The sequence below is a fragment of the Barbus barbus genome, assembly GCF_936440315.1.
Source record: "Barbus barbus genome assembly, chromosome: 33".
In the NCBI taxonomy this organism is placed as follows: Eukaryota; Metazoa; Chordata; class Actinopteri; order Cypriniformes; family Cyprinidae; genus Barbus; species Barbus barbus.
In genome coordinates, this window is record NC_136761.1 from 4,879,809 (window position 1) to 4,894,696 (window position 14,888).

General features: G+C 38.2%; 1 protein-coding gene across 2 annotated transcripts in view; it reads left to right on the forward strand.

The window, feature by feature from the left end:
- Nucleotides 1–14,888, forward strand: part of limch1b (LIM and calponin homology domains 1b) — a 265,697-nt gene that overhangs the window by 235,814 nt on the left and 14,995 nt on the right. For both annotated transcript variants that reach the window (XM_079391189.1, XM_079391188.1), the window contains 7 exons: nt 7,691–8,090; nt 10,613–10,852; nt 11,162–11,240; nt 11,339–11,415; nt 11,572–11,656; nt 11,956–11,978; nt 13,148–13,261. In XM_079391189.1, coding sequence (XP_079247315.1) covers nt 7,691–8,090; nt 10,613–10,852; nt 11,162–11,240; nt 11,339–11,415; nt 11,572–11,656; nt 11,956–11,978; nt 13,148–13,261 — 1,018 coding nt within the window. The remainder of the gene's footprint in view (nt 1–7,690; nt 8,091–10,612; nt 10,853–11,161; nt 11,241–11,338; nt 11,416–11,571; nt 11,657–11,955; nt 11,979–13,147; nt 13,262–14,888) is intronic.

Here is a 14,888-nt window from a genome sequence, read left to right on the forward strand (position 1 = left end):
GTTTAAAAAAAAAAAAAAACATGGTAAATTACTAATTACTTCATTATTTTATATAATTTTCATGGTTATTCAAACAGAGAATACTTTATATAGCATGAGTTTAAGCACTCTTAAAGAACTCCCATTATTATCAATGAAGCTGTCTACACTGTGAAATGAATCTCTTACTTGCATCGTACATACATCTGCACTTTGTTTATGATGAGAGAATTCACAAGAGTGCAGAATGTAGTCAGCAAACATGCGCAATGAACAAAACTCCAGCGTTTCAGCAATGTCTAATCTGAATGCCTCTGATTGGCTATTGCATTCATAATCTCAACAGAATCATGTGAGATTGGTTATAATGCACAACGCTGTAAACGCATAAAAAGAAATATGATGCAATATGAGCATATCTAAGTGTTATACCACAATCGACACTTTTCATTTTCACTTTATTCACGACAGCCATTGTGATGAAGCAAGTACCACGACTCGCTTCAGGGGGAGGGGAAAAAGGGAACGTGAGTCCGTTGAAAATACAAAATGATGGCTCACTCGCACAGCACTGTCGTGCAGGATGTAATTTATTTACAGTGCCAATAATCCAGACGGTCCACAGTGAAGAATATATACAGGTGTGCACAAAACTATACCAAAGTACCAAAGTAACAACAAATAGAAAAATAAAGATGAAAACTATATTTACAAACACACACCGTAACCACAATATACAATATACAAAAAAAAATAAGGGTTTGCTTGAGGTACCACTGTAACACTCTCGCCGACTTGGTTAACAAGCCCTATGTGTGAGTCTGGCCTCCCTTTTTATAGGCCAGACTCTGCCCCTTCTTTGGCATCACTCACCAACAGGTAAGTATTCGGGTAGGTTTACACATTTGATATTCCCCACACTTCAAACATTCATTCAATTTCCACTATATAACAATTCTCTACCGGTAGTAATTCAAATACACATATTCATCATTACAGAAACACATAAGCACATAAATGATTAACACATCATTTACACACAACCCTGTACGAACAGACAATGGTTTCGCCGGCTTCCGGCGGCACTGCACCCGCGCAACGCACTCTGTGCCTTTAAAAGCAGGCGCCCCCTGACCGCTTGGTTTGGCCCCGCGCAGCGTTCACCCACCGAAAGACCGACTACTTCCTGACAAACAAACAAACACTCGAATGTAAACACAAGGACAAAAGACAAGATGCGGATAATGTGTGTGTGAGGTTAATGGGTATGCGATGGTGGAAACTGTGATGTGGAGAAATGTCCGTGGGCGATTGGTTCAGCGCGTGCACTCACTTCGCCGAACGCAGAAATAACAGGTGGGGGGGGGGTTGGTGGAGAGTAAATTGAGTGTATGCGTGTGTGTGTGTTCAGGTCAGTGCCGCTCCCTCAGCAGTGACAAACAGGTGCTTTGTCACATTACCTTCCCCCTCTTCAAGCCGAGTACCGGCCGGAAGTAGTCGGCAACTACAGTCAGCCTGCCAGGTCTTTGGTCCATGGGATAGGGTTTGCCACACATTTATTCAGCAGATTAGTCAGAGGTGCAGCTAATCGAAGCGAAGTCCCAGGAATGACCTCACTTCCTTCTTGGTCTTCGGGCTGGGACTTTGACAGATTGCCTCCACCTTGTTGACTTGAGGACGCAGTTGTCCATTGCCCAGATGATAACCCAGGTCTTGCTTTGCCCACTCACACTTTTCCACATTTAATGTTAATCCCGCCTTTGTGATCCTTCCCAGAGTCTGTCTCAGATGCTGTAGGTGCTCTTGCCAGGAGTTGCTGTGGATAACAACGTCATCCAGATATGCTGCAGACCACTCCTCACATCCTTGCAGGACTCTGTCTATCAGTCTCTGGAACGTTGCTGGAGCTCCATGCAGCCCAAAAGGAAGGACAGTAAACTGATAGAGCCCTATCGGTGTCCGGAAAGCGGTGTAGGGTCTGGACGTAGGCTCTAGGGGTACCTGCCAGTACCCCTTGCAGAGGTCTAGTGTGGTGGTGATGTATTTGGCCCGTCCTATCCTTTCCAACAGATCATCTACCCGCGGCATCGGGTAGGCGTCGAACTGGGACTGGGCATTGAGTTTGCGAAAGTCGATGCAGACACGTAGGGCTCCATCCTTCTTTGGGACTATGACTACCGGACTGCACCACTCACTCATTGACGGCTCAATCACACCCAGCTCTCTCATCATCTCTATTTCTTTCTTTAAAGGTTCCACCAGCCGCTCAGGTACCCGGTAAGGTCTCTGTCGACATTCAGTGTAAGTTCGTATCAACTCTAAGAAAGGATATTTCCTGGGCCACAGGAAATACTTTCCTATTAATGCATTAGAGCCTGTAGCGAGGGTCAAAAATAATAAAGAGGCAGTTATGGAAAAAGTAATCAAAAAACCATCAGCGCCGTTTATAACGGGGTCTATAACTTGTACTAATACCCTCTGTTTTGTTTAGTTAAATGTACAATACTTGCAATGCATTTGGTCGTGACGAGTGTCCGGGATGCAGTCTCAGATGAAAGTCTTAATGGTTTCAAGGTTTTGGATTCCCGATCACGTTCTACCGGGTTGAAGAGTGATGAATTCCAAAGATGTTCTGAGGTAGAAATGTTCTTTCCATGTAGAAAGTGGAAAAGAGCGAAGAAAGAGATCTGCTGAGGTCCGAGGATCCTTTGTTGAATGGAAAGTCAAGGCCGCAAGGCCTGGCACAAAACTTAGTGTCCAGAAAAAGTTCTAGCTCACATCCTCTTAGGATCTAACAAAACCGCAGACTGCCAGGGAGTCACTTACCTTAGAGCTTTATCTGCTATAGAGGTCACACCTCTGGGAGTTAAAGGGTCTATGGTGACTTGAACATTTGGAGGGAATGCTTACAACTCTTTGTCTCCATGCATGGTAATTTGCATATGAACCGGATTGGATGTTGATATACAAACTATTAAAGATTCTTAGAACACTTTTATATTGCATAGGTATCAACATATAATATACACTCTCAATTAGATCATCCCAAGATGAATTGAGACCAAACATGATATACATGAGGTAATATTAACTGGTGTTCTTTCATAATCATGCATAAAACAGGATGCAATACACAAAAACATATACAAAAACAGTAATAATATACACAATGACAATGTGACCATTTGTTAATCTAATAACTAATTGATTTGTTAAATCAAATGCAAAATGTGTGTCTGATTGGTCCGAATGCTATTAGATGCTATTTACACCAAGTGAAAATAGCAGTATTTTTTAGCTATATGCTATTTACACTAAGTGCAAATAGCTATAGATTATATTTACACTGTTAAAATAGCAAGATTTTCTGCTATTTATACTACTTATTGCAAATAGTGGCAATTATCTGCACCTCAGTATTTCAGTACATTATAAAACAGTACGCAATAATGTATTGAGTGTAAATTATAGTTTTAATTCAAATTATTAAATGGATGCCACCTTATTGGGACAAAAAAGCCCTCCCTACACCTACCCTAACCTTACCTGATACTTTTATTTTCAACTTTTTGGTTATTTCCTTCATTTTTATTGAAAATAAATGCCTTTCTGATGCGATTTGAAAAGGGAGAAAAAAAGTTTGGCAAAAGGCGGGCTCAAACTCGGGTTGATCGCGTCAAAGAGCATGCGCCTTACGATTTACACCACTGAAATTGATGCTGAATTAGTGGCTGTATCCGAAATCGCCCCCTATACCCTCATTCACTATTCCCTACATTAGTCCACTCATATAGTTCACTTGAAGGAGTGAATGAAAACGAGTGAGTGAATTCGGACACTAAGTGCACCGGAAGGACTGCCGCTTTTGCATAGTTTGCTTCCTGTTAAATAATCATTTGAAACGGGCAGCTCCAATAGTAAGATTGAAGGATTTATCTTGAACTCTGTCACGGAAATTATTTATAAACCCTAATAGTCAATTTACAATTAATTTTGTACCTTTGTTGTATTCCACTGTATTACGCCGTGGACGAGCGCTTCTAAAATCAATGAATGGATGATTCAGCTGCGGGCGCCATCTTCTGGTGAGACACGGGAATTCACTCAGCGCGCGACTCTCGCAGTGCATTCTGGGGATTCTCTAGCCGTTGAGTGTACATCGCTTGTACACTCGTTTTTGCGGTGCATTGTGGGATTGAATGAGTGCACTCGAGAACATCCACTAAGGTTTCGAACACCACTTAAAATGGCCGTCCCCTCAAATAGTGCACTATTTGAGGGTATAGGGGGCGATTTCGGATACAGCCAGTGTCTTTTTTTTGTGTTGACTAACCCAATCACACGTTAGTGGGCGGAGCTAGTGTAAATAGCCTTTGCCAACAAGGCGGGCTATTTGCACTTAGTGTAACTAGACACTGAATTATTATTATTATTATTATTATTTTGAAAGCCTGTTGCTCACTGGCTTTGACAAACCATGGGTCACAGGAGGGGTGCGATGTTGATCAGCACTAGCTTGGGATGAGTGTCATCACGCGTTTCAACCAATGAGAGCATTTGGGGTGGGCCTAAGATTGCAGCAGTACTCACGTGAACACTCCCGATAAAATTATTTAGGACACTGATTCTCAAAGTGTGGTACGCGGGCTCCCTCTAGTGGTACGCAGAGAAATCACTGAATTAAATACAAAGTAATGTTAAAACACTTTTAAAAAGTTTGCAAGGTGTCTAAATGATGCCTGTTATTTTTTTATTTAATAATTTAAGTTTTTTATTTACCTCTGCATGTAAGCACAGTGCAGTGTTAATGTTACTATGTTACTATTGTAAACTGTATTTACAATTGGCCGACAATAATAAATATTCTTATTAGGAATAAAACTGCCTCGTTTTTTAACTGTGCATAGCTGCCTACTACATTACTGTATTTTAATGTTGGTCATTATGGTGGTACTTTTCTGAGGTGGTACTTGGTGTAAAAAGTTTGAGAACCACTGATTTAGGCTAAGCATCAACATTCACAAGCCACTGTTCACTGTTATTTTTAACAGAAAAGAATGCAACGAGCTCGTAATCACGACTTCATAAGTGGGAAACAGGAAGTTTCTGATAGCACGTGAAGACAGCAGAGAAGCGCTCTCGCTCAGCACAGTGGAGTGTATAATTTTGTTAACTTTGTAGTTTATTATTTTGAGTCGTTTGGGACGCGGTGACACACGGCCCTCTCACAATATTTATACGCAATCATGCTGCAGGTTTCAGAAGTTCCATGCTCCGGCCTAGTGGGAGTAGTACTGAGTACACCCTTATTCTCTACCCACCCATGCCCGCACCTGCACTCACCCATCAAGTGTTGCCACACTCTGCTGTGTTGGGTCCCGCGATAGTGCAGGTCTCTACTCGGAAGATGCCTGTTATAATGTTATGATCGAGGCTCTGGACTTTGAGCATAACTTGTTTTTCTATATAAAACTATAAAATATTTTCTATATAAACATTAATGCCCTATCAGTGGCAAATAGCTTTGGTTTTATATTTAATTTGATTACATTAATGTTTAAGTTGAGATTTACAATAAATATTTTATCTGCTACTATGTAAAAGAAATACTACTGTAAAAAAGCACCTTATTTGTTGTGTTTGCAAACCAAATGTTATTGCACTTTTGTTCATATAGCAGTACTTTTAAATGAAAGTACTGCTATATGCTCACCGGCAGACCTCAAGTGATGAAAGTTGGCCAGTTCACCTCAAACTCCATCATTCTGAACATAGGAGCCCCACAGGGCTGTGTCCTGAGTCCCCTGCTCTACTCTCTCTACACGCATGACTGCGTGTCCTCTCACAGCTCCACATCTATCATCAAATTCTGGGCCTCATCTCCAACAATGATGAGACCGCATACTTGGATGAGATAGAGAGACTCACATCATGGTGCCAGGACAACTGTCTCTCTCTGAATGTGAGCAAAACTAGAGAGCTGATCATGGACTTTAGGAAGAGACAGCAGCAGCCCTACACTCCTCTTATGATCAGTGGGACCCCTGTGGAGAGGGTGAGTAGCTTCAAGTACCTCGGTGTAAACATCTCAGAGAACCTGACTTGGACTACACACATCCAAACACAGGTTAAGAAAGCCAGGCAAAGACTGTACCATCTGCGACAGCTGAGGAAATTCAGGGTCTCACCAGCAATCTTGAAAACTTTCTATTCAGGGACCATAGAAAGTGTATTGACTCAGTGCATCTCAGTGTGGTATGGAAACAGCTCCAATCAGGACTGCAAAGCACTACAGAGAGTTGTGCGCTTAGCTGAGCGCATCTCAGGGTCTGCTCTCCCCTCTCTGCAGGACATCTACCTCAAACGCTGCAAAAGTAGAGCTGTCAAAATCATCAAGGACTCAAATCACCCTGGTAACCGTCTATACACTTTGCTTCCATCTGGTAAGCGCTTCCGTAGCCTGATGGCAAAAACTGAGAGACTTAGGAGGAGCTTCTTCCCCCAGGCCATCAGGCTCCTAAACTCTAACTCTGTCATAACATCACTTGACTCCATGTAAATATCACCATATCAATAAGCTATTCATATTTTTTCTCCACCTCATATTGCTACTATTTAAATACCCTGTACAACTTTTTTGCACATTATTTTGCACATTCCTCTTTATTACTATTTAAGTCAAAACATACTGACCTGCACATTTATATTTATATTTTTTATCCTTTATTTTATTTTATTCTTTTATTTTTTCTACTTTTCTTTTTCTTAATATTTGTATTCTATATAATTGCACTGTCCTTGGAGCGGACCTGACCTGCATTTCACTGCTGGTTATACTCTGTATAATTCTGAATGTGACAAATTAAAATAAATCTTGAAATCTTGAGTCTTGAAAAAAAGTGCACAATGCACTACTTTTAAATTCATAATTGAATTTTGTGCATAAAAATGCGATTAATTTAGATTAATCTCACACAATCATGCGATTAATCGCGATTAAAAAATTTAATCGTTGCCCAGCACTAATTATTATCTATAACTGTAACCAGAGCCGGCGCCAGGGCACCTCCATCAGGGGGGTATTTAAATGAGAGGATGGAAAGTGGGGAGACACACTAACTCGTTTGGGGGGGCACGGCCCTCGAGTACCCCCCCTTGGCGCCGGCCCTGACTGTAACACAACGACTATATGTTTCACCTGTGTATGCAATGGAACTGAATACTACTGTAGAGAAGCTAATTTTAAAAGTATAGATGTCAGTCTTGTTAGTCTGTGATGTTACTGTTGGTGGTATTACTGTTTTTTGCTGTCACTATAAGTGATGTTACTGTAAATGTGTTACTGTGTTGCTGTACGATGTTGCTGTAAGTGGTATTATTGTCAATGCTGTTATTGTGAGGGCAGCTACAGTCAGTGATGTTACTGTAAGTGCTATTGCTGTCAGTAGTGGTAATAGTTTCTGTCAATGCTCTTACAGTTAGTAATGTAACTGATATTTCTGTTGTTGGTGTTACTGTAAATGGTATTACAGTCAGTAGTAGTGATTCTTTCAGTGCCATTTCTGTCAGTGTCATTACAGTCAGTAATTTGATGTACTGTAACATACCATTACTGACAAAAGTGTCATCAAATGGTAGATTATAGTTGCTGTAAGCAATTTGTGCATATATTTTTAGTGTAATTTCTATACTGTTTCTCTTTGTCCACTAGGGAGCGTCGTGAACAGGAGCTGCATGAAGCATACTGGAATGCTCGCACACCAGAGGAAGCAGCTTCTGTGCTGAAGCGCTATGCCCAGCGTTTCACCATCAGTGAGGCCATTATTGAGCGCCTCAAACTCCCCAAGCTTCTGGAGAGGAGCGTGTCGGCTGACCCCACTCATCACTCCTCCCTCCAAGTCTCCACAGACATCCCCTTTTCTTTGAGTGCTTCCTCCAACCCACTGCAGTACCTGAGGCAGCAGTCACTTCCCTTGGCCAAATTTACATCTACGGTCGAAGCACGGGTGACGGGATACAGCACAGAGCATGAATTTGTGGGAGATGTGACAGCGCCCTCGCTGGATCCAAAACCTTACAGCAGTGCTACTGCTGAAATGAGAACAACTAAGGTTCAACCAGCTCAACATTTCTCCTTGCAGAGTTTACTTTTTGAGGTTTTATAACTGATACAAATGTCTATAGCTTAGGGATAAAAACAATTTTTTTTCAATGCAAGTAAAAATCGAATTATCTTGAGGTATCCACATTAATTTTGTAGTTTTAAATCTCAAAATGCTTTTATATCAGTAAGTGCCTCATTTATATTAACTTGGAAATCTAGACTTAGAAATCTATGTTTATATTTAAATTGGACATTACTAGGAGCTCCATTTTGCGGCTTCTGAGCAATGTAACATTGGTTGCTGAAGTGCTGTAGGAATATTCTCTTTTCATCTCCTAAGAGAAGTGTGGTGTTTCCAGAAAGCATTAACAGTAGCAGATGTTGCCCTCTGGTGGCTGGAATGAGTTAAATTGGGCATGTGTTGAATGGGTGCTAGTGTTCAGTAGGTATGAGTGTGTGTTTGTGAATGGGTTCTTTCTATGTGAAGTGCTCCATACAAGGACAAAAAGACTCACAGAGAGCAAATCAGCCTATCTGTAACACACACACACACACACACACATTTGTTTTTCTGTCATGGTAGAGGCTTTCCATTGACTTATTTTATATTTTGAGCTAATGATAAACATATTCCCTTACCACTAATATTCCCTACCTGTTTACAGTTTTACTAAACGCATTATTTAGTATGTGTACTTAGCAGATTTCTTGAGGGAGCTGTTGACTGACAAAACCTGATCTATACAGAAAACACAGTGGTTTCATTTAGAAGTTACTTAAACCTTTTTTTTCTTTTTAAATGCTAATTTAATTGATATAAAGAACTACACTGCAAAATAAAAGAAGGAAATTTGTCTTATTTTCAATACACATCTGTAAAATAGGCTTAATGTTTTTTGGGAAGCTGAATTGCTTAATGTTAATACTTTTAGAGAATATACTTTTATGAAGTTACATTTTTCATAACGTTTTGGTATATATCAAGCATAAATTTAGAAAGATAAAATGGGGCTTATCCTTAAAACAAGACAAATTTAGAATAAAACGAAAATAAAAGATTGTTTCATCTGAGTACGGATCATGGTTTTGTAATAAGTGATTTAATGGATTAAATCTTTACCTAAATGAAAGATCAAGCGACGGAAGAGAGCGGTGCAAACAACTTTTGTGGAACAAGTTAAAAAAACAACAGTAAAAAATAGTTTTTTAACAATAAAAAATATTGTTAAAAAAAACTAATCTGCACAGTAATGTTATGTTATACTGGCTCATACGCTAATCGTCTTTGACTTAAAGTACAGCTTTAGTACACCTAGCAGTGTGGATGCAACATCACACCACAGTAAAAAAAAAAGTTTCAGTCATGTTTCAACTTTATTTATATAGTGCTTTTAACAATACATATTGTGTCAAAGAAACTTTGCAGTATTAAATAGAAAAATTGTGTGTAATAAATAATGCAAAACAGTAAGCACTCTATTTTCAGTTAAAGTCAGTTCATCATTGATTCAGTGATGTCATCATCCAGCTCAGTTCAGTTCAAATAGTATCTGTGCATTCAAGTTGGCGTTATCGCTGGAAATTAAGTGTCCCCAACTAAGCAAGCCAGGGGCGACAGCGGCAATGAACCAAAGCTCCATCAGTGACAGAAATGGAAACCTTGATATGACTGGAGTTATACCAATCCAGGCTCAGTCGGGGGGCCAGTTCTCCCCTGGCCTCCTCTGACATATGCCATTGTAGAAATGCACTATATGCTGTCAGCCTTGATTTATTTATTTAAAGTAAGTGCCTGAAAATATAGACAACATCAAGATTAAGTGAGTAGAATTAGCTTGGTCATATGCTCTCAACATAGTAGTCATCAGTTGATCTACTTCCATCATCAGGTGTGATCCGTAAAATAAATCAGGCTACTGATATGACTGGAGTTATACCAATTCATGTTGGTGAATATGATTTAAAATGAAAGTGCTGCTTATATTGTTCAATTTAAAATTAAAAAAGTGCCCCTTTATTATCATATGCAGCTTTGATTCTCGAGTAAATATGCCTTGTTTTAAAGTTGTTTAGAATATGAATACATACAAGAATATGAGACAAAAAAAGATCAAGAAAATAAGGGGAATAAATGTCTACTCTGAATGTTGGGTTACACTTTATTTTGATAGTCCACATTAGACATTCTACTAACTATATGTAACTTTGTAACTACATGTCAACTACATGTCAACTAATTCTCATTAATTTGCAACTACATGTCTACTAACTCTCAGAGTAGACTGTTAGGGTAGGTTTAGGGTTAGTAGAATAAGTTGACATATATTTGCAAAGTTTCTCATAGTCAGTATATTGTATGTTGTGGACCCATCAAAATAAAGTGTTAGAAGTTATTAAATAGACAGTCTGCTAATACTCTAATGACTGCTAGTTGACATGTAATTGCAAAGTTACTTACTGTTAGCAGAATGTCTAAAGTGGACTATCGAAATAAAGTGTTACCGAATGTTGAATCTTTCTCTCACTCAGGTGGATGAAATAATGCCCGTGAATGGAGAAACGGAGGATGGCGGCCACAGGAATGAGAAGGGAGGACCACTGAAAAACAAAGAGGCCGAAGATGATTCTCTGCAGTTCTTCCCATCTTCTTACCAGCACACAGACTCAGACATCACAGATACTGATGTGTCAGGGGTCCAACCTATGGACCACGCACTTTCATCCACGTGCACACAAGAGTGCTGCAAGAAACACAAAGATACCACAGAGGTAAGCATTTGCTTTAACCCATACAAGCAAAAGAATATTAAAAAAAGAATCCAGCACTACTTACTGTATGATGAAGGGAACTTTAATACTTTAAAAATACCAACACATTAGTATTCCCTTCATCATAAGTAGTAATGGATTCTTTTTTCACATTTTTGTAAATAGTTTTTTTTCCAAGCTCCATGTGAAGTGGTAAAGTTGCTCCAGATGCCATCTCATCAACCCATACAAGCAAAGGAATGGAGAGTTTACACTCAATATAGCAGCTGAGTGGATTCTTATGATTCAAGAAGTATGTCTGTTGCACAGGTTGAAGATGGGACAGTCCCACAGGTTGGTGATGTCGCTATATCCCCAGAAGTGTTGGAGCTAAAAGCTGAAAAGACAGGTTGGTTAGCTTTTATTTGATAAATGTCCCAACTCATTATACAAAAGACACATTTTTATTTATATTGTTGTTTAAATTCTAAAAATGTTCCTGTGTAGATCAAGAGCAGACAGATGAGACATATATGAGTGACTCTCAACAGGACATGATTCAGTTTGACAACTCTGCTGTGCAGGTTAGTCTATAGGAATCTGTGCTGTATTTGTGCTTACATAAAAACACAGGAAAAAATACTATATACAAATATAATGATTATTAAAATAAATAAATGTATTTGTTATATTTATTTGACCATGATTTATTTATTTATTTATTTTTGATTTGGTTGTAGGTCAATAAACTAGCAACTGAGATCCCACAGAAATCAACAAATCAATCAGAACCATCCAACCTAGGATCATACAGAGCCAAACCAGGTGAGTGGTATTCAAAATTAGTTTTAGCCAACAGTAACCATAACGGTAACATCTTGGTGTTCACTTAGATATATCATTTAAAACCACTGAATTGGTCCACAGGTTTATAATAGTCTGGATCAATTTTTTCTCAACATTTTGTCTTACATTTGACACTTTATATTCTTTTATATATATATATATATATATATATATATATACACTTACACACTTTATACTATATACCATATTAATAAAATTAATTATTCATGAAATCACTGAAAGTGCATGTTTTAAAAATGGCATGTTTCATTTTCCAGATATGGCAGAAAAAAAAGGAAATGTAAGTAAAGAAATAAAGAAATTAAATCTATTCATCTCTCTCTCCTCTCTCCTCATCCTTGAGGCTTTTTTCTTTTTTTTTTTCTGGCTGTTTCTCATCTGGTATTTTTATTCTTTTTCTACAAAGAGATACTTTTGAATTACCACTATTAAAATGATTGTACAAATCTTCCTGAATCATATGCTGGATTTTTTAATGCTAAATGGTGTAAAACAGTAAGGGTCAGTAAAAGTCCAGGAGTGTCACATTCAGATTTTGTTATGTGACATACATGCTATATGCTACTGTAGAAACCACAAGCGTGACTTCAACAATTATTTGTAAAAGAAATTGCTTACTTGACAAACCACCATTGAAATACTGCACTAATCATAATCCTGAAACAAGATCCATTCAGAGTCACTGTTACCATGGAAACAGGAACTGGAATGGTGAGTTTTTGAATGCAAGCATTAGTTAATATGTTATATTGAAGCATTTTCATAATTTTCAGTGGCTCATAGGAGTTGTTCATTCATTCCATCATAATGTCTCCACCTTTTTAAACTATTTTAAATAGGCAACCACCCATAGCTTTTGCACACACAAGCACCACTTACATTTTTGGAAAATATAAGCACAATATATCTGTTATCAGAATTAAACTAAGTTAAACCAAGGTAACACTTTAGAATAGGGAACATTTATTCACTATTAACTACGACTTTTCCCTCAATAAATTCCTAATTTGGTGCTTATTAATAGTTAGTGAGGTAGTTGTTAAGTTTAGGTATTGGGTAGGATTAGGGATGTAGAATAAGGTCATGTAGAATAAGTCATTAATATGTTCTTAATTACTACTAATAAATGGCTAATATTCTAGTAATATGCATGCTAATAAGCAACTAGTTAAGAGACCATAAAATAAAGTGTTACCCTAATTAAATAAATAAGAAAAATAAAAACAGAATATTCTATACCAGATGGTAAAGCAGCAGAAATTCTCAATTTTTTTCTTGTCTTTTCACATTCATCTTCTCCAGTAGAACAGGTAATTACAAGTACTTCAGGGGTAATAGATCAACTGTCTCTCTGTCCAATTCCCTCCTCACTGTTTTTGGTGTTGTCTGGTGCATCCTCGTACGGCGCATGTGCGTGTTGGTGCATAATATTGCGGACGGTACGGTTAGGTTCCTCCCCCAGTGCTGAATCTGGTGAAGCGGGGTGAACACTTTTCTTGGGACCCTGAGGAAGAGCGCAAACGTCAGGAGAGGTGGCAGCAAGAGCAGGAACGTATGCTTCAGGTACAATGGCTTGAATAACCAGAGCCCACTTGAGCCAGCACTGAGAATCGGGCAAGCTTCAAGTGCACAACCTGAGCATGCTTAGGCTTCATAGATCAACCAGACTGTAGACTAACCAGGAAACCATTTAGCATATTATGCAAGTTGCTTAAGCATATAAGAAATAATTCACCTAAAATGGAAAATTCTGTCATTCTGTCTAGGCTGCTTTTTTTCAATGCGATGGATATTCTACTAAATAACTAATTTAGTGTTCTTTTCAAGAAAGAACATTTGGAATGTTATGAGAGTGAGTAAACGATGACAGAATTTGCATTTTTGGCTGAACTATACCTTTATGTTCAATGATTAAGTTTTCCATTTCCTTAAAAATGTCTAGATATTATCAGAATATCTGCTGACTCTCAGTAGAACTCAAATCAAAATTGTTTGATAAGAAGAGAGGATGCATGTTTTAGCTGTTATAACCCACACTTGGCTGTTGCCTGTTCCCCCCACCCCTGCACAACTAGACTAAAGCATTGCGTCAATATACAGTGACTCCAAAAAGTATTTGGGCACTTAAAGGGATAGTTCGCCCAAAAATGTAAAACTTTTTGTTTTTCTGTCTTCTGTGAAAGATATTTTGAAGAATGCTGGAGTTCAAACATCATTGGACCATAATAATAAATTTAATAGACTAAATCCAGAAGAACTGTGGCAACATCTACAAAACACTTCCTACAAAGCTACCTGAAAACCTATATGCGCAAGTCTACCTAGTACAAAAGCTGTTTAATACACAAAAGGTGGTGACACCAAATGTTGATTTGATTTAGTTAATAGAAAGTAAATGACAAAATCTATTTATGACATTATTTTTGAAAGCATCCTCACTTTACAGCATTTTTACGCAAGTGCCTAAAACTTTTCACGGTATTGTAGCTTTGTAGGAAGGTTTCTTCAAGTGTCCTGGAGATGTTGCTACAGTTCTTCTGGATTTAGTGTATCTCAGTTTTTTCTGTTTCTTCATGTAATTCCAGACGGGCTGGATGATGGTGAAATCAGATCGCTGTGTGAATTATGCTACTTCTGCATACAAAAATCTCACTGGATTATTGCAATTAATGGCAAAAGGAATGTTTGGAAATGTAAACTGATATTTCCTACTGACACACTAGAGCAAAGGAAAAATACTAATGGCCTAAGACTTTTGCACAGTAGTTGTATACAGTGTACATATACATATACAGAGAGAGAGAGAGATACAACATAATTTTCTTTGTTGGTTGAGCTACTCCTTTTAATTCCACTGGCATTTAAGAGTAACTTAAATCTTGAAATAATTTTTGATAGTTCTAAGAAGCTAATCTTGGATCAGTTTTGAATATGTTTGCACAATTTAGCAACTACAATGCTTACGAAATATTTTTATTCATCATAGGCAGTAAAACACAAACCATAACTTGAACCCAGCATGATACACAAGTCCCTTCTGAAGATAAAGATACCCCTGCGTGTGTGAGTGTATGTGGGAAAGTGTTTGCTTATTTGAGAATATAGATTTTCACTGCAGACATCAAGTTTTTTAAAGGTACATCTGCACAGATTTTTTATTTTTTTTTGGTTTGTTCCAAACTGTCAACAT